The following is a 26,220-nucleotide window of genomic DNA, read 5'->3' as shown; positions in this document are numbered from 1 at the left end:
TAAGACCAAACAAGTTATAGATGCTTCAATTTAAACTTCTTGAGGTCAGGGACCATTTCTTATTCATAAGTACTTATTCATAAGTATACTCACAATCTTAATACAATGATTTATACACAATTAAGTGCTCAATAAGTGCTGAATTCAGAGACATTTAAACAGCATTCTACATTTACATTACTAGAATACTATATGTTAATTTTAAACTCCCTGACTTTATGTGCATGTGTTGTATGCTTGTTTATATATAATTTACTTATCATTTACTGAGCACCTATATGAAAGCCATGGAATTAGGTATTAAAGACAGAGGAAAAAAACAACACTAAAAGCAAGAACACATATTACTTAAAATGAAGTTCATTTTTTCTTTAAATATTCATGAAATCAATCCATTAAGATTGTAAACACATTGGTTTATTAAAAACTCTGGTACTTTAAAGGTGCAATTCTTTAAAAATGAACTTTACTTTGAAATGTATACATGAAACTTTTTTGTAAATAAAATATCAAATGAGACAATAAAATTTTAAAAACAAAGGATAAAATACGTCCATTTTAAGAGCTATGGTGAACTAGGTTATTCAGAAATAACCCCTTGCTAAAAAACAACTGAAACTGCCAGATGTTGTATGAAAATATAAGTTCATAAAATTGTTGAAGAGCTGACATGATGGTATAAAATTACCAAATCAAAATTTAAGGGAAAGCAAAATCACCGTAAGATTCTGCTTTTGTCCCAAGGGCACTTGCTGAGACATCTTGGCAAACCTAACTTTGGTTCTAACAATCTGGCTAATATTCCTAATACATAAAGGACATCTAAAAACTGAGAAAAAAAAAGATCAATGAATCAATTAAAAAAGGCAAAAAAAGATATGAATAAACAACAGAAAAAGAAATGCCAATGGCTCAAACTATATGAAAAAATGTTGGCCTCAACTGTAATTTTAAAATAAGCTACAAATTAAAATTATACTGAGATATCATTTCTCACCTGTCAGACTGAGAGAAATTCAACAGTTTAACGAGCAACTCTGTTGGAGCAGTCATGGGCAAATAAAAATTCTCTCACACTGCTGCTAAGAGTGCAAGATGTTACAACCCTATAAGGAGGGGAATTTTGGCAACAAAAAGCAAAACCTATATGCATTTATTTTTATTTTATTTTTTTTTTTAACATGGGCAGGCACCGGGAAACAAACCCAGATCTCTAGCATGGTAGACGAGAACTCTGCCTGCTGAGCACCGTGGCCTGCCCGCATTTACTCTTTGACTCAGCATTTCACTTACAGGAATATCTCCCAAGACACACTGGCAAAAATACTAAATGATACTCATCAGGCAAGTCACTTAATCATTAGTTGTAATAGCAAAAGGCAAGAAATGAACAAAATGTCCATCGGTAGGAAACTGGTAAATAAACTATGGTACAACCATACAATGGAGTATCATGTGGCTTTAAAACGGAATGTGAAATCTCTCTATATACTGCAATGGAATAACCTCCAAGATGTTCTGAAAAAAGCAAGGAACAGAGAGTATGAGTACTATGCCTATCTTCGTGTAAAAAAGAAAGGATATGACTACATAACTATTTGATTGTATTTTGAAAAGAAAAAGAATGGAATGCTATACCAAAAACTAAATATAAGATGGTAACCTCTACCACAATTTGCCAAACCCCAACCAAAACCATTCCTGCCAATCTTTGAACACCTAGGGCAATATATAAGTTTCTACAAAGGTTCCATGCCTAAGGTACCATTTCAGAACTTACAACCTCCAGATGGGTCCCTGAACCAGGTAAATACTGAAATGCAGAGGGGCCAGCCTCTCTAGAATGTCAACTAGTTTCATTCTCCTGCCCCAAATAGCGACAGCCCCCTCTAACATGAAAAGTTAGAATAAGTGTAGCCCAAATACCCTTAAAAAGTGGGAGAAAGATCAAAGGTGAGAGTGGAATTATACAGAGAAGGTAGGGGTTAACAAATGAGAAAGACTGCTGAATCATTATATTGATATTTCTTTTAGTCTCCATTATCTTAGAGCAGCTAGAAGTACAAAACAAAAGTGTTATTGTAATCCATTCCAAACTCTGAAATCTGTTCTACAACTAATCACTGTGATGTGCTTTGAAATGCATTGCTTTTTTTGCATATGTTATTTTTCACAAGAAAAGAAAAGGCTTATTGTAATGATAATAAACAAAAAAGCCTCTAGTAGAAAAAGCGAATTAGCAGTTTTCTCACATTTGAATTTTAAGTATTGTTTAAGTATTGATTTTGTAATTAAGATTTTAATTGTTAAAAGTTGAAAAACTTTTAACTGATTTAACTGAAAGATTAAAAACAGTATTCAACATTGTTAGGAAAGAAAGAGGAAAATAAACACTTCATCATCTCAACAGAATCAGTTAATATGCATTATAAAGTTCTCATGAAATACTCCTTTTATCAATAAAGCAATTTTTTATTTATTAATAAAAAAGGTACCTTTTAGGGGTGGCAGGAGGGAGAGGAGGGACAGAGATAAAAGCAAGATCTTTCTCAATGTACTGTACTTTATGGAGTTTTGATTTTAGAACTATAGAAATGTTTCAGATTATTACAAAACAAAATTAAAGAAAAAAGCAATCCCTAAATAACCCTAAAACAAAAGAATTTAATGTATATATCCATCTGACAGCAATTCCACAGAGAAGAATTATTTCACGTAATTTTTAAAGCACAGTATTTTGACTGTCTATATCTCATGGGATATGTCCTAATAATAAAAGAGAATCACAAAGAAATTTTACTTGATATGTTAGTGGTGATATCTCTACTATTATTTTGAAACTATTTTATACAGACAAATGTACAAACATATTTGAGTAAAGCAAACAAGTAATTACCTTCAGTGTAAGGAAAAAAGATACATATATATATATATATAAAATCAACAAAGTAAAATCCTTGCAATCTTAAATTAGAATGGTAAATAGTACAAAATCATGATGTATTTTTTCTCACAAAAAGGTATTTTCTAGTTGTCAGTCGGAAAGGCCTAGAAGAAATGACTCAACAAAAATGTGTACTCTTATAATCTCTAAAGACTATTTATAATCTCTAAAGATTATTTCCTACTACAAGGAACCGGGGCTCTTTGGCTGACTCTGGGTTTAGAATAGGCAATGTACAAGAAGAGCCTTGAATACCTAGTCATAGCAGAAAACAAGGAAGCTATCAAACACTAATTGGATCATCATGTCAGAAGTTTAAAAGAACCAATTGGAAGGGCTCCCTTCAAAAAGAATCAAAAAGAATAATAATGCAATATTATCATCAAATATCTTAAAAATCTATGAGTTTATATTAATATCAAATAAAATTTTCTACATTTGAAAGATACTAGGGCAAATATAAAATATTCTGAAGGTTAGTAAATAAGTGAAAAGGACAAAATATAATGCATTTAATGTACAAACCATGTTTCAGAGAAAACAAATAGTTAAGAAGGCAAACTGTTCTTCAGAGAATTCCAACTAATGAATACAGACGTGAAAACAGAATTAGAACATCACCATTGGGTAACCCATAATAAAATATGATTCTGGGCAAAGATCAACAATAGGTACCATCATTTAGGTGATGGGGAACTTTACAATGCATCCATCAGGTTGACAACACCTGAATCATTCATCATCAAAAAGAGACAACCAAAAGTTATGCAGTCATTTTGATTTACCAGGATTAAAGACTCTTTACTTTATGAGAACCTTTATAAATCCCTTTAGCAAACGATTTTTTAAAGGTAATCTAAAACTATCTAGGATTTTTTTATGATATATCCTTCTAATTGTCAGCAAGTCATAATCCACCATTAAAAAAAATCTGAAAAAGCACCCACCATGTCCTTGCTAACTATGAGACTGTGTTACTTGCATTTAAACAGGGTTCTGAAGAAATTATTTAAAAGAGAATAAAGATGTTTTTACATCTTTAAATTCCAAGTTAGCAAAGACTTAAATATCTTTTGATACATTTTTTAAAATATTTATTTACATAAATTTCATCCTACTTCTTCAGCCAATGTCCAACATAATAACTACATTTCATTAAAAATGTAAAATATGACACAGTATTCTTTATGATTAAGAATAAAGTCTCTAATTTGGGGAAGTCAGAACGTGTCTACAATGGTCATAAAAAATACAGTTTATCAGGAATTATCTATGTGACTTTTTGCTAAGGGATTAGTGTTAGCTTTGGTAATAACTGAAGTCAAAGGTCATTTAATCTGGTCTGCAGGCTTATTGGAAAGATATCATAAGAATACAGTAGTAAATGTTCAGTAAATTCGTAGAACTCAAATTGTTATTAAATTGATGAGTTTTATTAATATTCGTATTAAAATTGTACGTGTGGAATGAAAAACTTTCTGTTTGTGACCTCTAATAAAATTTTCAACCTTTGTTACTATAATACATCATTCAAATAAAATGTTTGAATGTTAAAAAAAAAAAAAAAAGAGAGAGACAACCAGACATTATATATTCTGTGATGTAAGGTGTTAAGAAATGCACAGCATCACCTATAAAACATTATTCTAAAAAAAAGTGATCAGATTTTAATCAAGTCTCTAGATTCAACTACTAATTATCAATTTTTTAAAAAATTAAGTGACATAACCAAATGCTCCCTGTGAATGTGGGGAGGATATTAATTCAAACAAACTGCAAAACCATTTATGTGAGGACTGAGAAAATGTGAACACTAACTGGATTATTTTATACCAAAGACTCACTTTGACAACTTCTTTAAATGTGAAAACGGCTTTTTGGATATGTTAAAAACAAAAATCTTCCTTCATCTGTTAGATATACATACTAAAAAAAAATTTAAAAGTTGGGGGGTAATAAAATAAGAAAGATAAAGCTTTGATAACTGTTTAGGTTAGGTGAAGAAGCATGTGTGCTTACTATACTTTTGAATGTTTGATACTTTTCATTAAAGAAAAAATTATATGGTCCTAAATTGATCCTAAGTGACTGACAGAAGCAAAAGGAAATTTCCTCTTAAAGAATGATAAGCTTGGAAATACTGGCAATCAGAACATGATTAAAAGGGACCTAGAGGACAATAAAAGATGAACAAGGTAAATAGCACAAAATATAAAATAATGGATGTAAACAAAAATATCAGAAATTAGCATGGACTAAATGTTCAGTTAAAACTCAGTGCTCTAAAGGAAAAAGATAAATCCCATTATAGATGTTTACAAAAGACCAAGATATAGTAAAGTTATAAGTAAAAGAATGGGAAAAGGTATATTTTGTAAATATTGACCAAAGGAAAGCTGATTCATAATATTAGTATCAGAAAAGACAGACTACAATGCAAAAAAGTATTAGTAGAAATAGAGTGCCATTTCATAATGATAAAACATTCAATTCATGAAATAAGAATTTTACATTTGCAGGCATCTATTCTCAAAATATGGGGTATGTCTGTACTAACAGAAAGCCACTGGATTTAAAATACGAAAGTCTGCCTTTGAATAGGCTAACAAACTATTTGAGTTTTGAGGTCACAATATTTTTTAATTTTACATTTGTTGGCTCATTCTATATTTTCTATTTGATGTTGCTTACTGTTTTCTTTCTTGCCTTTGCTATGTTGACTGACTTGCTTTTATTTTATAATAACCTCAGATAATTTCTTATTCCAACAGAGATTAAAAGTTTTTCAAAAACATTAGTAAATAGGTACAAATATTTATAAAAATAAAGCAGAAAAAAATTCGTCTGACTTTTGTAGAAAAGGAAGAAATTACTTTCACCACCGTCAAACTTTTTCCATGCTTCATTAATCATCTGAAGAAATAAATCAACTCACCATTTTTTCAAAATGGAAACTGTTTTTCAAAAAGGTTAACACTTAATTTTGTAATTATATTTATAATTTTGACTTATTTCTAGATTATAACAAGTTTCAAAGTCAATTTTCTACCACAACTTCCCTAATTTTGAGTTCTAACTTTTTACTCTCTCTAGTTATTTAGGCACATATCACAAGTAACTTATTGAAGAAGAGAAACAGAGTATTTTCTGAGACTGCGTTTTCTTAGAATGTCTTCCTATTGTTAAAACGGAACTTAATACGGAATACTTGGGTCACTGCATCTTTTCTACAAGCTTTGAAGATGTAGTTTCATTATTGGAAGTGACTTTATGAAAGAGTTTGAGAGCAGATTCTTATTTCTTTAGTGAACTCTTTAAAAGCTGTATATTTGTAAAATTCTTTAATTTTTGAAACGTGAACATTTTACCCCAATGTTAACTTCCTAAATCCTTTCTTTAATTTTGCCAAGAAAACAATGATGAAATTTGCCATCTCTAGAAGGCCTCTATTAAGAACAGGAAAGGTCTATTCTTACATGTTTGACTATTATCTAGCTCAATAGCTTGCTTACCTCTGAGAATATTTTGTTATTTTTAGGTTGGACCTCTAAGATCAACATAGATATTCTCTAGGTTAACTAATAATTGACTCGTAAGTAAATTCATCTTTAGGCAAATTGTTTTATAACATACATATTCTTAAATATTTTTTATTATAAAATATAACATATATACAAAAAAGCAATAGATTTCCAAGAACATTTTAACAAGAATTTAGAAAACAGATTTTAAAGTTTGGTATAGGTTATAGTTCCACGATTTTTCGCTGTTCCTTCTAGCTGCTCCAAGACACTGGAGACCAACAAAAATATCAATATAATGAGTTAGCAGTCATACTCATTTGTTAAATCCTATCTTCTCTGTTATACTCATCTTTCTCTTTAAATAACATATATACATAAAAGCAATAAATTTCAAAGTACAGCACAACAGTTAGTTGTAGAACAGATTTCAGAGTTTGGTATGGGTTACAATTTCACAATTTTAGGTTTTTATTTCCAGCTGCTCTAAGGTACTGGAGGCTAAAAGAATCAGTATAATGATTTAGCACTCCTACTCATTTATTAAACCCGATACTCTGTGTATAACTCCACCATAACCTATGCTCTTTCTCCCACTCATAACATATATATTTAAATTAAGAGATGCATAAAATTTTACATTAGTATGGAAAGAGAATATTGTATAGGTTATTAATGAAAACACAAATTCGTAAGTCTCGTGTTTCTCTTCCTTTTGGGGTTTATACTGTATTTAAGTCATGTTATTTCCGTTTTGATTTTCATACAGACATTTCTCATAACATCTTATCTTTTAAGGTAGGCTAAGGTTTTCTTCTACTTAATTAATAACATAAAGTAATATTAAACTTTTTTCTGTTTTCCATAGAACTTTTTTTCACAGCTCTGAAATTGATTTTTCTTCATTTATTTATTCTTCAAAAAAGATGTGTTGAAGACCTGTACTGGAAGATAGCTGGGATAACCAACCATTATTGGCTTCACTGACTATTTGGATCCACCATTAAGATCCTTCAAAGGAGACAAACACATTCTTTCTCACCTGGGCCAAATAGTGGCAAAAATAACAAAATGGATTTCTACATTCCTGTCAATCCCAAAAAACACCCAGGGTATTATATGATTCTATAAAAGTTCCATGCACTAGGGTAACAGTCCAGAAACCCACAACCTCCAGATGGGTACCTGGACCAGATAAGTCCTGAAATGCAAAGAGGCCAGCCTCTCAAGAACATCAATTAGTTCCACCCCCCATCCCATATTATCGACAGCATAGCCCAAATATCCCTAAAGAGTGGGAGAAAGATCAAAGGTGATTGTGGAGTTATATAATGAAAGTGGAGCTTAACGAGTATGATTGCTGAATTATTAAACTGATATTTCTTTTAGTCTCTAGTATCTGAGAGCAGCTAGGAGTAAAAACCTAAAATTGTAGAATTGTAATCTATACCAAACTCTGAAATCTGTTCTACAACTTATTGTTGCAAGGTGCTTTGAAATTTATTGCTTTTTGGTATGTATGTCATTTTTCACGCACACACACACACAAAATCCTTCTTCTAGCCTCCAGTGCTTTGGAACAGTTAAAGGAAAAATCTGAAATAGTGAAATGGTAACCCATAACAAACTCTGAAATCTGTCTGCATCTACCTGTTGAAGTGTATTTTAAAAATCATTGCTTTTTTTTCCTTTTCTTTGTAAATATGTTATATTTAACAATAAAAAATGTTTTTTTAATAAATGGGCTTCCAGTTTTGAGAACAAAAGAGAAAAGGACAATTATGAATATCACAATTACTTTTTTCATACCTCCAATCCCCAATCACTAAAGTTCCCTGGGAAGCACAACCACTAGTTCTTAACCCTAATACCTTTGTACTTCGTCCGGAAAATGTTGATTCAGGCTACATGCAGATCTGTACCATGGCCCAGAGAAAGAAATGAGGTAGGAATAAAGGGAAGCCAAGAATGACAGAAACCTTGATGTTCTAATAACTGATGTGAATTGTCATGAAAAACCTATTGACTATAGAGAGGAGCTGATTCTTAAATCTGAGAAACTGAGTAATTTCTTACAGCATCTTCTCAGTTCTTATATTTTACTGAGGAAATGTAGGCAATTTTAGATAGTTTCAGAGGTGTTAAGGAAACTCTGAGGTAGTTTCCTGTGAATGCCAATCAGACTACTTAATCAGAAGTCCTTAACTCGTGAACTTTAAGTACATAACATATAAATATATATAACAAATTTATATGATCATAAATTTGATGTTACTAAATGGTGTCCAGATGTGTGTCTTATAAATGTGCAATATAGATTATCTTAAGCTTTTTATTATACTGGAAGGATATGGTTTCAAAATGACTTTACTCAAAATACAGGTGGCAAGAGGATTCCAGAGGGGGAAGATACACTGCCTTTTAAATAAAGGGGGGAAAATGAACACCATTTTCAACTACATAAAGGATAAGAGAATGGGATTAACTTGAAGTTGTAGCAATTTCAGTTGGGTATTAAACATGGGAAAATTTTTTCTCTGTATTAGAACTTCTTTTTTCTGGAATTCTTCAGGGCAGCACTACACAGAAGAGCCTACCCGCAAACTGTTACTGGTCCAAGAAGAGATGAGAAGCTTTTCCCCGAATATAAATTAAGGTACTGCTTTCTTTGTTGAGAAAATCTTGCTATGAAAAAAAGTCAGTGGAAATAGTGTGTACTTTGTGATATGGGTAATTCACTTCATTGCAGACTGGTAACAAACAGTTCCTTGAGAAGCACCAAATGATGTACCACAGCTTTAGAGTTAATGGTTTTTAGAACATGTTCTATTTTTGAAGGAAGCAAACAGAGAAGGTCAGGTATTTTCAAATGTTGAGAAGATATAGGAACTTAGAAAGTATTGTATGTTAATAATCTTTAGTAAAGTAAGTGAAATTGTATTATAATTTGATTTGTTTCCATGTAAGTGTGGGGTTGCCAGTATTCCAGTACACTGATAATAACCAAACAAGTAATGAGAAAGATCCTATCGGGGATGCAAGTTGAAAGAATGGTGGTAGTATTACATTGTTCTTTTAAATTTTTTTAATTTGATTTTTAATTTTTATTTTATTGTATTTTATATCTGTGTTATCATGAAACAAAACAAACATCTGTAGTTACTACTGCTTTTCCTAGTCATGTACTAGCACCATTTCCTTGTTATAAGATGTACTATTGCAAGAAGAAGAATATATTATGAATTGAAAATGGAAAAGAACAAGAATATTACTTAGAAATTGTATTCTTAGATTTAAGTAACATCACAAAACCATGGGCTTAAATCCTCTTAGAAAAGCCCTATAGAAGCCCCCAAACCAAGTTCCATATAACCCAGTTTCTAAAAACTCTGAACTAAGCTCTGAATCAAATCCTTTATGTTTGTGATTCTGAGGTTGTTAAACTCATGGGAAATTTATAGTCTGATTAAAAAGGACTATCAACTACAAGAGTTAGATAATTTCACGCCAAATTTTTGGATTATCGACATTGATTACAACCTTGGGAAATATTATCTATAAGAGCTGACCACAGATGCTTGAGGGAATATTATAGTAGATTGATAACAAAAAAGCCCCCAATTTGTCACCCTGCCCTGTATCCACTTGCTTTCAGAAGTGGAGTCAGTTCCTGGACCCTTAAATTTGAGATGGCTAGATCTGAGTTGGCCAAAATAATGTGGCAGAGATGACACTGTGCCAATTCTAAGCCTAGATGTTAAGACAATTTCCTTGCATGGTGTATCACTCCTTATATATGCTGGAACAAAAACACATAATTAAATTTCAGGGTGCACAGGTGGCTCAGTGGTAGAATGCTTGCCTTCCATGAAGACCCGGGATTGATTCCCAGACCATACACCCAAAAAAAAAAAAAAACAATGTAAACTATATGTCCTATCTTAAGCAAACATGTAATTTTCACATTAAAATTCATACCCTCTCTGAAATAAATCCACATTGTAGAACTTATTTAGCTCCACGGAGAACTCTACCATTGCTTGGACTTCAGTCATTTTTAATTTGTACCCAGAAGACAAATCTGGTAACAGCACCTTGATTAAAGAAAGAAGGGAAAATCATGAGAAACAGAACACAAATGCCAACTTACAAAAATAGTAATATTTAAACATATTGCAGAGTATGATAGACGGATAAAAACAAAAATGAAGCAAGTTAGTTGAATAACTTGCCTAATCCAACTAAACAGCACCAACTAAACAGCACCAGAATCTGTACTTACTAAATAGCCCTATTGTCTATAATTTAAGATTTGTCCTCTTGGAACAGTTTTCCTAGAATCTGCTTACTTTCATGACACGCAAATTTATTGAAAGAAATTCTTAACTTTATCTACCATCAATAACACAGATAGAAACATTAAGCCACCTTAGCCTACCTATAGGTATGCCTAAGAGTTACTTCTGGAGGACCTCTTTTGTTGCTCAGATGTGGCCTCACTCTCTCTAAGCCCAACCCTGCAAGTGAAATCACTGCCCTCATGTCCCTATGTGGGACATGACATCAAGGGGTGAATGTCTCCCTAGTGGCATGGGAGATAACTCCCAGGGATGAGTTCAGCCCTGGCACCATGGGATCAACAATTCCATCCTGACCAAAAGGGGGAAAAGAAGTGTAACTAATAAAATATCAGTGGCTGAGAGAGTTCAAATAGAGTCCAGAGGTTTCTCTGGAGGTCACTTTTACGCAAGCTTCAGTTAGACATTGCTGTCTGTCTTAACTTGTGAAATTCCAACCCAAATCATTCCAGCCAACCCTAAAGAATACCTAGGGCAATATATAAGATTCTTCAAAGGTTCCATGCACTAGGGTAACTTTCTAGAAACCTAGAACCTCCAGATGGGTCTCTGGATCATATAAGTCCTGAAACCTAGAGGGCCCAGCCTCTCCAGAACATCAACTAGTTCCATTTCCCTACCTCGTATTATTGACAGCCCCTTCCAACATGAAAAATTCTGAATGGCCATAGCCCAAATACCCCTAAAAAGTAGGACAGAAAGATCAAAGTTGATGATGGAATTAAACAGAAAAAGTAGGGTTTAAAAAATGAATACGATTGCTGAATCACTGTATTAATATTTCCTTTAGTCTCCAATATCTTAGAGCAGCTAGGAGTAAAAACCTAAAATTGTGGAATTGTAACCCATCCAAACTCTGAAATCTGTTCTACAACTAATTGTTGTGCTGTGCTTTGAAATTCATTGTTTTTTAATATATATGTTAGTTTTCAGAAAAAAGTGATGATAAAAAAAAATATATATATATATATTTCGTCTAGTCTTTGATGTTCTGGAGCAACTAGAAGGAAAAATCTGAGATTATGGTATGATGGCCCATGACAAACTCTGGGATCTGTCCTGTAACAATTTGTTGAAGAGTGCTTTGAAAACTATTGCTTTTTACCTTCTTTGCTTTTTATGTATATTATATTATACAATAAAAAATGTTAAAAAAAATTAAGCCACCTAATTATTCTCTTCTAGCTGTACTTTGTGCATAAAGTCAATTCCAAAGTCTAAAAGAGAACTGATATCCTTTAATTGCCATAGAAATTCATGTAAGCTTTTATCTGACAGGTAAATTTAAAAAAAAATCTGTCATTTCAAAAGCCTTAAATATTCATTTTCAAAGGGGTTAAAACACACACACATATGAAAAAATTAATATCCATAACTCTATTCATTTAAATATATACTTTATTTATTTAAGAATACTTTCGTATAATTTTTATGAAAGTAGGTTCAAAATATGTGTACATTTTATAACCTGCTTATTTCACTTAATTTGTGATATGGTATTAAATTATTTTTAATTGTTAACTATTACTCTGTGAGCATATTATAATTTAAACAATTTCCTAATCTTGGCTATTTAGGTGGCTTCCATCTTTCACTATTTAAAAAAAGCACTATAACAATCATCCTTATCAATAATATGTATTTTCAACAGCAATTCAGAGTAAGACAGTGTTGGGAGACAATCCTCCATGAGTCTTACGTTTCTGCATGTCTTGCAAGCACTGGCACTGACTGCTTGACCTGGATGTCTTTACCAGATTGTGTGTATAGCAAACAGTCATAGAAAACAGAAATAGTGTCTTACCATGAAACTAAAGGCAGGTCTGCTTACCATCTTAAATGATAAAGATAAAGTCTCCCTTGAAGACATAGGTCAGGCAACCTTAACCGTCCTGTTATAAAAAATTTGGGTTCCCTTAACTTTGCGTTCCTCTTCTATAATACAATCTTATATATATATAAAGTGTCACCTGACATTCTTCACATCAATAATGTGAAATACAATGTAGTACAAATGCTGATACTCTGGCTATTGCTAGCTTCAATATAAACCATCCTCGTCTTTGATCCAGGAGTCTCACGTTGGCATGTTAGTAGGCTAACTTAGTAGCTTACAAGTGGGGTAAAATCTCAGACACTTCACATTCTTGAAACAGTTCTTCACAGAAATTTTGCAAATATTCTAATCTGTTATTCATTAAATGCAAATGAAATGACATTCTTACCTCTGCTGATCAAAACTTCATTTTATCATTATTAAATAATCAATCTTGTACTTCCAGTTACTGATTCTTGTTAAAAATATATTGTTCTTCCTATGAGAGAGAAATAGTAACATCTCAAGTAAAAGAGTAGACATACAAATTCCATTTTAAAGAAACCTAATAAATATTTTTAATTTATTGAAAAGATTTATATCATCAGTAAGGCTTAGGAATAAGTTTTCTTTCAGTCTCATGGATTTCAATATTAACTATTATATCTGTTAAGGATTCACTTATGTGTATTTCAAAGTACAATAATAAATAGAAGAGTATTAAGTTCGATGGTTCAGAAAGAATCTTCATGAATTCCAAACATTATAAACTGATAATTATTAAGATGTAGAACTCAGCATTTTAAAAAAACTCCTTCAGCAGAGTAAGTGATTTCTGAAATATATATATATATATATATATATACACACACATACACAATTAACACTGCTATAAGCTATTTAAAATATATTAATAAAAAAGAGTTCCCTGGATATGCTTGGGTAGTTTTTCTTATACTTCAATATTGTTAATTTTTTTAAGTGTCTTTTGCCCTTGGAATAACAATTTTAGGTACTAAAAACATTAGAATAAAGACAATGTTCACTCTTACATAGATTATTCTCTTCTCTCCATCAAGAAGATTTAAACTTAATTTCTATAACTGCTATTTGAAATCTATCACTTAAAAAGTTTTTATACTAATCCTTTCTAAGGAGATCAAAACAATATAACTTTATATAAGATGCTGCCACTTCATGGAAATAACATTTAGGACAGCTTCTCCTAAATCCTGTTATAAATTCTTGTTTGTAGGTTTAGATAATGCTCCAGTTCTGATATTAATTCAAATCTGTTCAAATCTATATATCTTAACTTACTCAGATACAAAACGTATTCATTTGCAGATCTAAAGGAAAGTACCTCATATCTCTCAGTGAACTTGGACTAATGCAACAAGTAGATGCGACCCTTGGGGAAGGCTGGTAGGAGGATAACAATTGGTAAGAAGAAAGGTGATATGCGGGTAGCCAGAGGGGCACTGCCTTTTATCCAGAAGACACTCAATTTAAAATTTAATGAATTAATATTGTGTTCTAAATTAAAAATATTAACTATTATTATTTTTTCCCTACTTAAACCCAACCAAACTGGAGAAAGGAACTCTTATATTGAAATATTAAAAACAGAGATGTGCATCAATGAACTTTGGTGATAAAACTCTTTACCAGTGTAAGTTCAAAGTCTGACGGCAGGTTCCTCCACCCTTTCTCTTATATCCTGCTTTTTGTTCTAATGCTGCTGTATTGTCTTTCTTAAATCATTCCTTTTTAATGCCTATTCCCTAAGAAGAAATTATATAACACAAATACAGATATATAGTAATACTAATGAGTGTGTTTTCAATCCCTTCAAAAAAAAAAAAACAGAAAAGAATAATTATGCTATTCATATGTATTGGTCTAAGAAAAAAATTCAAAAAAGGGACTAAAGGGAAAGGAGAGCAAGGAAAGGAGAAAGGAAAGAAAAATTCAGAGGGCTCACAGAGTCAAAGGGAATCTGTTTGGTCATCATCTTATAAACTGTTTTTTTCCCATCTATAAGGAGCAACCACTACCTAGTACAGCCAATCCTTTCTAGCCCAGCACTATCAGAGCCTTCACATTTTTAAAGAGGAAAATGGAAATCTTTTTTATTTTTTTAAGGTGACAGCTCCTTACTTTTAGATCGTGCCAAATAATTAAAAACAAAATAACGCAAACTGTATAGTTCAAACCAAATTCATCCAGAAGACTAATTCAATCTGTGGGCTAACAATTTGCAATCACTGACTTACACAAATTCTTTGAACTACTGGGACGAATCTTATGCCACTCAATTAATCAAGCAAAGGATCTTTAATGACCCAGAAAAGTCTTGGCCTGTCCTCTCAAGAACTAAAGAAGTTGCAATAACGGATTCTTTCCTTTCACTCAGAGGATGCCTGGGAGACTGTCCATTGCAAGGAACTGTCTGCACTCACCAGAAGCCATAAGCTTCATGGCCCTCTTGCACAGTCCACTACCTGGCATTTTAACCTGAGCCTTTGAAGCTAAAAGAATCAGCTGATTTACACAAGAATGAGTCATGCCATTCTGTTCTCTTGGCCTGGGCAAAGCAGCTAAAACTGAATAATCTGAAAGGCTGCTCTAGTAGCGCTTCTACCTGGATCATTTCCTCAGTCACTTAGTAAGAACCCAACTCTGTAAAACTACAAACTTAATATAAAGAGGCCAGAGGGAGACCACTAATAGCAACAGACTCCGCTACTAAATGAGAAACTTACGTTAGTAGGCCCTTAGAGAAGAAAATTCCTCTGCCAATCAAACCTGATAGGGAAAATAACCTGATAGCTATCTTGTAATGTCTGAGGAAAAGCTAGCTTACTTTCAAAGAAACAAAGTCAGCAATTAATCTGATAATACATTCTTGACCCTCCAGAGCTGCTCTATCCAACACAATGACCACAACTGAACAACTGAAATGTGACCAGTGTGACTGATGAAATGAATTTAAAATTAAAGTCAAACACTGAAGCAACGTAAAATATTTTCCGTTAAATGATTTTAGTGTATTGAAAGGACTACATTTTACTTTGATGAAAATATTGTGTATGACTTGACATGATGTAAGTGTAAAATGCATATTGGATCACAGACATAATATACAAAATAAATGTAAATATCTCATTAATATATTTTTAGATTGATCACATTTTGAAATAATAATATATAACTGAATTAAATAAAACATACTATTAAAATTAATGTCATCTGTTTCTTTTAATTTTTTTAACATGCTACTAGAAAATTTTAAATTATACAGGTTTCACTTTATATTTCTACTGGACAGCATGTTCCAGGAATACCTACCCAGTCATGCTTTTTACTGCTGGAGTGTATAATAATGTCATGGAAGCAGTATTAGGTGCACAGGAACCATGCATAGCTTCTAAGACTACAGGGCTTGGTCACTTCCATCAGATCAGCTGAGATACATCTCCATATTCCCAGAGAGAAGTTCAGCCACAGATATCTGGGAAAATGTGGGAGATGCCCCAGCAGCATTCAGTGATCCTAAAACAATAGTTAACCACCATTCTTGAGTGTTTCAGAACCTAAAAGAGGATGTGGAAACATCTGAAACTAAGAGGTCTGGTGCAAAGGCTTTTCAAGATGGACTAGAAACTCAAAGAAATCAAACAAATAACATCAGACTTGACTCTTGAACTATGGATCCAAAATAGAAGTCCTGAAGAATGGTCTTTCTCCTAAGGCAATGTAAAAAGACTGAATAAACAGGAGATTTCAGACACTGCCCTTATCAACCTAAGGAATAAAGGGACCACTTCCATAAACTATGGAGGCAATAGCCTCAGCTTCTAAACTCTCCTAATTTAGCAGCCATGGGACAAAGAAGTTCAGAAGCTGCAACACTGACAGTCTGAATAATGATTCTCTATCTTTATATATAAATTAAGAACTAAAGATACCACGTGAGACGAAAATCACCTATGGACCAACTTACCCTTAAAAATCTCTTAGAAAGGCTCCATACTGCAACTGATAAATCACTTTTCAATAAGAACACACTAGCTTTTTTCCTCCAGCTTCAAGGAAAAATTCACTGTTTCTTCAGCTGAACACCAGATAACATAGTGAAATTCCATTAAGGGGCCATTTTAAAAAAAAAATTTACACTCAACATAGTGAGAAACATAGTATGACAGACATAAAGGAACTGTTCACAAGTGAAGAAACAGCACATTCACATTCAACCAGGTGAGGGGTTCACATGATGACAAATATATTGACTGACATTGACACTTTAGGATCTGGGACCAAATAAGAGAAGAGAATCTATATGTGTAGGCAAATCCAAGTATGTTAAACAGGACTATGATGGGAAGAGAAAAATTCTCTAGATCTAGGAGGAGGTTAACTCAATCAAATCATTACTATCTAATTTGATTTCGGACCAATTTCTTTGGTCTTCTCCAAATGAATAAATACAGAGTCCAAAATAGGAGCCCCACCCACCAGAAGCCTTCAGAATGCTGTTCTCACAATCTTATATGTAATAAGGCTCTTGTGACAACCATGCTCTTGAGAGACTGAGAAGAATAGAAAAATGAGTTTCTTGAGGGCAGGTGTCCACAGGTGCCAACTTTCTCAAATCCCACAGAAGAACTTCAATCCATACAGGCTCAGGTCCTTCCAGTTTCTGAGGTAATCTTGACCATGTGGGAAATACAGCCATAAATTGAGAACTATCAGCCAGTGACAATCTGGATTAGTCTCACATCCATAAACCTGCTATCTGGTATAAGTTCTGGCAACCTTGGTTCAGTCTGCATATCTGAGCTATGGTCTTGCTTCTTGATTCATGTTCAGGTCCCTTTTCAGTTGGCTGAGGCACTAAACATGTTCAGTCACTGGATTATATTCTGCTCTAAAATGGACACACCACCTGTCACTTGTCTGACTCTAAAGATCACTACCCCTTAGAGCAGCTGCTTTTAACCTTTCTGCCATCACAATCACATGCATAATACACTTTTATCAATATCATCTCTCATTTCAAAAAGTGATGAAGCCCAGGCAAAGGAGACGATTAAAGCATTAGAAACCGTCAATAAGGAGAATCAGACCTGGGATATTCCAGGCAGACTTTTTAAAAATGATCCTAAATATACTCAAAGAACTAAAGGAAAACATAGACAAAGAAGTAAAGGAAATCGGGAAAATGACAGATGAACACAAGGAGAATATCAATAGAGAGATGGAAATTATGAAAAGGAACTAGATAAAGCTATAGACCACAGAAAAAGAACTTAGAAATTCCCCAGAGGGGTTCAACAGTAGACTGGAGCTGACAGAAGAATCTGTGAATGTGAAGATAAGGCAAATGAAATCATCCAATCTGAGAAGCAGAAGGAGGAAAGAATGAAGAAAAGTGGACAGAGCCTGAGGAACATGTGGGACACCATTAAGCATCTAAATATATGCATTGTGAGAGTCCCACAAGGTGAAAAAAGAGAGAAAGGGGTAGACAGAATAGTCAAAGGAATAATGGCCAAAAAATTCCAAATTTAATGAAAATGAATATATACATCCAAAATGCTTAACAAACTCCAAATAGGATAAACCCAAATAGATTCATACCATGTCATGTTATAATCAAACTGTTGAATGCCAAAGATAAAAAGAGGATCCTAGGCGGGCCACGGTGGCTCAGCAGCTAAGAATGCTTGCCTGCCATGCCCGAGGACCCAGGTTCGATTCCCGGTGCCTGCCCATGTAAAAAAAAAAAAAAAAAGAGAATCCTGAAACTACAAATGAGAAACATATCACATACAAGAAAACTTCAATAAGATTAAGTGTCAATTTTTCAAAGGGAACCATGCAGGCAAGAAGGCAGTGGGAAGATATATTCAAAGTACTGAAAGCAAAAACTTGCCAACCAAGGATTCTTTTTTTTTTTTTTTTTTTTTTTTTTTTAAAGGAAAGACAGAGAGAAGGAAGGAAGGATAGAAGGAAGGAAGGAAGGAAGAAAGGGAAACATTTTTAAACATTTTCTTGTTTTTATTGTATTCTGTTTCTCCGTTTTTGTTACATGGGCTGGGGCCGGGAATCGAACCGAGGTCCTCCGGCATAGCAGGCAAGCACTTTGCCCGCTGAGCCACCGCGGCCCGCCCCAACCAAGGATTCTGTATCCAGCAAAACTGACGTGCAAAAATGAGGGAGGAATTAACTGTAACCCATACCAACTCTGAAATCTGTTTTACAACTAATTGTTGTGATGTACTTTGGAACTCCTTTTTTTATACACGTTATTTTCCACACAAAAAATAAAAGGCAATTGTGATGATAAATTCACAGCTATGTGATGATATTGTGAACCACTGATTGTACACTTTGGATGATTACATGGTATATGAATATGTAATTATATCAATATAAAAATGAGTGAGGAATTAAGATTTCTATATAAACAATAACTGAGGGAGTTTATCACAACTATACTGGCCTTCCAAGAAATGCAAAAGGGAGTTCTGCAGGTTGAAATGAAGCCACATGAAGAAATAAAGATTTCTTCAAAGATAATGACATGGGTAAATATAAATACCAGAACCATTGTACTTTTGATTTATAACTCCACTCTTTACTTGCTACAGGATTTAAAAGGCAAATGCATAAAATATAATGATAAATCAATGGTTCTGGACTCACAGTGTATAAATATACAATTTGTGACAAAAATTACATAAAGGTGGGAGGTGAATAGGTTATAGGAATATAATTTATATATGCTATTGAAAGTTGTTAAGATGGTATCCAAAGCAAACAAGATTATTACAGATTTAGGATGTTAAACTTAAAGCTTCAAGGTAGCCACAAAGAAAATATTAGAGAATATGAAAACTTATAGAGACAGAAGTAGAGTACAGGTACCAAGGCTGGGGGCAATGTAGAGTTAAGGCAAAATGAACGCAGGGTTTCTATTTGGGGTGCAGGAAAATTATATCAATGGATGGTGGTGAAGGTTACTGCAACATCATTGTGAATGTGATTAAACCATTAAATGGTACAACTGAGAGGGGTTGGGATAAGAAGATTTAGGTTGGATATATGTTCCCATAAGAGAGAAACAAAACAAAAAAAAAACTAAAGAGATGATGTAACGTAAACGCAATGCATGATACTAGATGGGATCTAAGAAAGGAGCTGAAAACGCTCAAAAGGACATTACTGGGATATAAGAAAAAAATGGAATATAATGCAAGGTTTATATCAAAGTCAAATTTCTTGAACTTGATAACTGCACCTAGAGTGATTATATAAGTGAATACCCTTGCTAGGAAATGTACATTGAAGTATTATGTGTTCAAAGAGTATAAGATGTGCAACCTACTTTCACACGTTCATAAAACAGATACATAGATGACAGAATGATAAGCCAAAGGTGACAAAATGTTTTTACAATTGGTAGATCTGAGTATCTGGGAATTGGGGATATGCTGGAGTTTTCTGTAAGAGATTTGTATTATTTTTGCAACTGTCATATATTTGAAATTATTTCAAAATAAAAAATTAACTTCAAAAAGTGAGACATGGGGAAGCCGAACTTTTACAATAATTACAGTAGAAGGGGCATGTAAAGTATGGAAAGTAACTGGTCTAGAAACTTTTGCTGCCACTTCTCGCTCACCCAAATGAATTCCTGGGGTCAGCCATATGCCATATTGTATAAATTACAAAAATATTTAAGAAGAAAATAAAGTATCAAATTCTCTTTTGGTTGGGGAGTTTGGGGAAGGAGACCTTCCTAAGGAAAGATAATGAGAACAGCCTGATAGGCAAACTATATTTAAAAAGCTATGTTTCCCTGTTGCTTTCAAATTTAGACCAAATACCAATACCAAATAAATATCAAATACAAACATCAAATACTTTTTTGAGTACTCACTCTTGCACCTTGCACAGCTTTAACTATGTTATCTCAGTCATTTAATTCTTTCAATCTGGGGAGCTATTATTACTGCATTTTATAGGTGAAGAAACAAAAGAGAAGAAAATTTTTGTTATTTATTCAAGGTCACACAGATAATGGAAAAAGGACAAAAACCAAGTGTGTTTGTCTCTCAGGCCGGTAGTTACACCTGTATAATTCTAAAGTTCACACCTGAATCACTATAGGAGACAGAGTCAAAGATCATTAAACCATAAGATAAATGCATCCCTACCAAAAGAAAAACAGAAATTGGAATGCAACATTAATGAAAAATTATTGCACTTAATAAATTAACTATATTCAATTCAATTTAACATTATTCTTTAATTATGAAATCCTTAAATTTCTCACCCATATCCCCCTTTACAAAAAATCAAATATTTTAAAGGTATTGTATTCTTCTGATTTATTTAAAGTTAGGTTTAAACAGTTGCCATCCAATAAAAGACAAATATATTAAACTTAGACCTAACATAGCTTAAGAAGCATTCAGAATAGTGTTGATTTTACATATATGTTAATATGATATAAATCCAGAGGAAAAATAACTTCTAAACATCAAGCCAGGAGTCTTAATAATTTCTGAGAGTATTTCCATGGTTGATTTACTACATAAAAATTAAGAAAAATAACTTCTACTGTTCAATATGTGACAGTTAATGATAACCATCTCTGATATTACATGGACATTTAGATGAGCGAGAAGTGAAATTTCTAAATTTCACTTGAAATTGAAATTAATTTTCTAAATGCAGTTCACACAAACTTTGTCAGGGAAACAGGTATCTCATAAAACAAAACAGCCAATAACAAATACATATGTTATTGTATATAATATGTACATATTATTGTAATATGTACATTACATACCCTAAAAACCCCAGAACAACAAAAATTACCAAAAACTAGTTGCTCCTTCAAGAATGAAGTGAAATTCAGAAAGAACCATATTCCACAGCAACTACCCAGCTCTGGGATCTGCCAAGCATTGCTTAAAATATTCCTTTCTTATTGGTTATCTCAAAAAGCACAAAACTCAGAGCCAGAACACAAAATACTACAATCATCTTTTCGAAAAATATTCTAAGAAATAATGTTTCTTATTTAATAGTCCATGCTTTCTTTAGTCTAGCAGTTAACACTGCTATCAGACTGATCGGGATTCAAATCCAGATTCTTTAAGCCTCAGTTTTTTCAAATGGAAATTTTATACTTTCTGTTTAAAAAATAATACTTAAAAAGGTAACATACACAAAGCACTAAGTATGGTGTTTAGTACACAATGCTCAATAAATAGCAAACTTTATGATTTTATCTTAATTCTTAAATATGATCTCACTAAAGGAAATGTCTATTCAAAAGAGTTCAACTCAACTAAATAGACTATTACAAGTCTCAATTGCACGGCTTGAAAAAAGATGAGGGTGGTTTTACAATCCAGGGTTCTCAATTCCAGAGGACAAAAATGATGGCATAGACAATACAGGTTTCCAAGGTCTTAGGTTGATTGCCAGTTAGCCGTGACCTTGAGGCTTTGATATTTATGGTTAACAGTATTTCCAACTGAACCCCTGACTTACTTGAAAACATCAAAGAACAGATATCACTGATACCACTGCTCTAAAAACAATCATGAATGAAGGAGCAGCATCCTATAAGGCAATATGAAGGTGTTTTCAATGAAAGAATATTTCTAGTTCAGACTAAATTAAGATCTGTAGTAAAAGGATATTTCCCAGAACTTAAGACAAATGTTCCAGAATACTATCAATATTCAACTTTTATACAGACAATATAATTTAGGAATATTTTCCATATTCTGGAAGAGTCTGAAAGATACTTAACTCCATAAAAGGAAATATGCCACAAATTTTTCAGTATACTTTCTTATTTGAGAGATAATTCATAAAGACTGTTTCATCAAAAGGACCATCTAAGGAATTATGCAAGTAGGAGACTTTTTTAATGCTAAGATATGCCTGGAAAAACAGGCTCTTTTTTGGTTGTTTAGTATATCAATGATAACTAAGTATGTACCTGTTAAAAACTACCTGTCTTTAAAAATAAAATGGAAAAACACACTGTGGAATTGCTTCACTTTATTTCTTTTGAAAAAAACTAGATCTCCCTAACTTGCGCCTTGTAGCTTTCTTTGAAAAACCAGTGTGTCCACTGAGAATGCTCTTATATATCTCCATTCTCCTTATTTCTATTCATTTCTGATAATTTTCCTGAGAACCAACTCAAGAAAAAAAGACACTACTAACTTCGAATCTGTACACTCCTATCTCAATCCATATATTTAAATACACATACACATAAGGCTATATCACAAAACTCAATTGTAAGTGGTTTTCCAAGATACAGAATCAAAGCAAAGAAAGCCTTGCTTTTACTATTACCCCCTAAACAACTTCTCACCCTCAACGGTCTGTATCTATAGTAAACAAAGCAAAAACTTAACAAGACAAAATTATGGAGGAAAGCAAAGGAACATGCATAACTCTTACTTCTCTTTACAGTGTCAACTCTTGGCAAACAAAGGACATACTTGTTCCATACAACGAATGCTGCAGTTTGCAGCTAACATATGAATATTAACTAATTTAAGTTAGTCCCTAGTCACCAGCATTCTACTAGACTTTTCCCAGAAATCTGAAATTTAAAGAAAAAAAAGTATCTGTTCCTGTTTGATCTGGGATTCAAGTAAGATTATATTAAGTACTTATAGAGCAAGTTTTGACCGTTTGACACTAAACATATTTAAATGATTAGGGATTAGTTTGTCCTGTGAGATTACTGAGTGGCCACCCTTATTACCCATATTTTATAGGTGGAGACACTGAGTTACAGAGGTTAAGTGGCTTCTACAAAGTAACATCATCAGTCACAAAAAGAGTTCAAATCTTCTGACTTCTAATCCTGTGTCTGTGGTCCACCATAAAGCCTTATTTTAATTTCTAAGGGCACAGAATCAACTGACTTTAAAAAAATGTCAACAGGAATTAGGACCACTTACTTTTTTTAAATGAAGATTTACCTAAAAATTAAAAACCTGCCTTTGAAAGGAGGGCTTCAAAACTTCCTTAGGAAGCAGTAGTTATCTCAATTTGCATTTGAAAACTCATTAAAACAACAACAACAATTTAAAGCCTGAAGAGTGGGCAGGCCACGGTGGCTCAGCGGGCATTCTCGCCTGCCAAGCCAGACCGGGGTTCGATTCCTGGTGCCTGCCCATGCAAACAAACAAACAAAACCCTAAGAGTTCATCACCATACACAGCAGTTGCTGGCTCTTCTGAAAGAGGTGTGGTTTAATTACATCAGATTCTAATTTGTATCTTCTACATTTACCACTGATATGACTGAATAAGGAACTACACTTTTTTGCTTTGGTATTTCCCTGCTGTAAACAGAAAGAGAAAAACTTAATTCCTACCTGACTTAGATAACATGAGGAAGAAATTACTGTTTGTGGACTGCTCTGGGATTCCAGAACGGAATACATAGTCCAGTTGATCTTCAACCCTAAAACAAAAGGCAAACTTCAGTAGATGCCTTCAAAGTAAGATACTATACCATTTTTTATAGATAGACAATTTTAAGTTAAGCCAGATCTTCACAGTAAAATATGGGGAAAACAGCTGGAAAATAGTTTTTAAAGTTCTATTACCCAATTTAAAAATGTAATACCTCTCTTCTCACATATTTCTCTTTCAGTAGCACTAATTCTGTTCTTAAGTTAAAGAAATTGTATGCGTTTATTAAAAAGAATAGAGACCCTTTGGAAAAAGCAAGAAAATAATGAAATCAATAGCAAAGGTATAAAATGTCTAATTAAATTAATAATGAATTTTATAAAATAAACTGCTCAATTTCATTTAAGATTTGTTCTTAGACTTATTACAAGAGGACAATAAAATTTCCGAATTTTATTATATATTTGAAGGTCAGCCTCTAACAAATCTTAACTCTACAGTTTCATCATTCTGACCTCAAGTTGCTTCTCCTGTTACATCAAATAAACATAACTTAAATTTTAAAGCTTCAATCAGTAAGTGTAACAGGTTTACTGCTGTCAACTCTTTTGAAGATATTTCCAGCGAGTGAAAAAAGACGAAGAAATTTTATTAAATTGGAAGTTGAAGTGAGAATACTGAGTGCACACTTAGCGTATAAGAAAGCAGAAAAAAAAGACCAGGAGGGCATATTAGAAAGAGCTCTGTGGGTATTTAATAAAATAAAATAAAAAGTACAACAAACCAACTGAAGAGGCTCGACCTATGTAAACAAAAAAAAGGAGTTTCAAAGAGAAAAAAAAAATCAAGACTAAAGACAAGAGACGATACCAAGATGGAAAAAGTCTGGAGAACAGGAGGCCATTAGAAAATAAGCGATCAAATAGGGTACCAAAAGAGAGCTGAGGATTAAGGCAGTGAGGGCCGCTGAAGGTAAGGTGGGGCACAGAACTCTAGTACAAGGCAGTGCTAAAGCAGAACGCACAGTCGGAAACTAACAAAAGACAGGACGAAGGTGAAGTACCGAAACGACAAAAATGAGAAGAGAGCCGAGGACGAAATTGTGGAAGCAGTGGAATAAGAAACCTGGTCGGGAGGGTTTAGGGGGCGCCAGGGAAGAGCCAGACTAGGGATGCACGGTGAGTGAAGAAATCCGGGGGAGTAAAAGCAAACGCTGCCTCCAACAGAGAGACCACCGGGCGTAAAGGCACGTGGGAGGCGTGGGATGAAAAGCAGAACCCCGGTAAGGGCGAGAACGAGCGGCGAGGATACAGCAGGCGGCGAAGGGCAAGCGAAGACTGGAGCAGCAGGCGTGAGGTTCAGGAAGAGGCTGCCGATGGGACGCCCTGCGCCGCCGTCCCCACCGACCTTGGGGGACCCGGCTTGGGCTCGGAGCAGCGGGTGAGGCACGGGAGCGAGCAAGCAGGGAACGAGGAGGAGGAGGCCGCTTCCCGGCGGGCCGTGGGAAGAGGGACGGAGGGAGGGGTCCGTGGGTGTCGTGAGCGCCGGGAGACGAAAAAGATAGTTAAGGGCTTACCTTTCGACCGGCGCCGCCTCTTCCACCGTCTGTCGCGAGGAGGAGCTCGTTATCCTGCTTGGAAGAAGTCAGCCCTAGCCGGGTCAGCACCATCCCTTCCCGGGGCCCCTCACGTCGCCATCTCAGCAACCGCAACCACCGCAGCCGAGGAGTCGGTTCGTCACCGCCGTTCGGCGACTGGCCCAGTGCAGCCAGCGAGCATGCGCAGTCGCCCCGGTCCCGCGGGAGTCCCGGCCTGACCGCTCTACCTGCGATCAACAGGTCCTTCGCCGCGCGGCCCCGCCCCTGATCTCTCTCGCCTCCCCCTCCTGCCCCTTCCCTCCCCTCTGAGAGTCTAGGCCCCGCCCCTTTCAAGTTCCTTGCCTCGCCCCGCCCCTCCGGAGCCTCCGCCGCCCCTCCAGCTTAGCTGAGATTTCGAGAGATTTGTCCACCCTACCCTGCTCCCGCTTCCAAGTTCCCGCGAGAACGGGAGGTTAGCGTCAATAAAAAGAGCAAGCCCAACCATAGGTGAAGCTGTGTGTTTAGGGGAATGAG

At 34.3% G+C, this 26,220-nt stretch overlaps 1 protein-coding gene across 4 annotated transcripts in view; it reads right to left on the bottom strand.

Annotated features, from left to right (window-relative positions):
* Positions 1 to 25,936, bottom strand: part of FAM135A (family with sequence similarity 135 member A) — a 133,033-nt gene extending 107,097 nt beyond the window's left edge. For 2 of the 4 annotated variants that reach the window (XM_077162199.1, XM_077162197.1), the window contains exons 1-4: positions 25,687 to 25,935; positions 24,071 to 24,159; positions 13,049 to 13,138; positions 10,444 to 10,559 (exon numbers count right to left, since the gene is read on the bottom strand). In XM_077162199.1, coding sequence (XP_077018314.1) covers positions 10,444 to 10,520 — 77 coding nt within the window. In that variant the 5' untranslated portion in view covers positions 10,521 to 10,559; positions 13,049 to 13,138; positions 24,071 to 24,159; positions 25,687 to 25,935. Of the gene's footprint in view, positions 1 to 10,443; positions 10,560 to 13,048; positions 13,139 to 24,070; positions 24,160 to 25,686 lie in introns of all 4 variants that reach the window. The other 2 variants (XM_077162193.1, XM_077162194.1) reach the window with 2 other exon arrangements.
* Between the last annotated feature and the right edge of the window lie 284 nt (positions 25,937 to 26,220).

Source organism: Tamandua tetradactyla, chromosome 5 (genome assembly GCF_023851605.1).
Source record: "Tamandua tetradactyla isolate mTamTet1 chromosome 5, mTamTet1.pri, whole genome shotgun sequence".
Classification (NCBI taxonomy): domain Eukaryota; kingdom Metazoa; phylum Chordata; class Mammalia; order Pilosa; family Myrmecophagidae; genus Tamandua; species Tamandua tetradactyla.
Note: the sequence above shows the minus strand (reverse complement) of the source record. Positions and strands in the feature narration are given on the sequence as shown.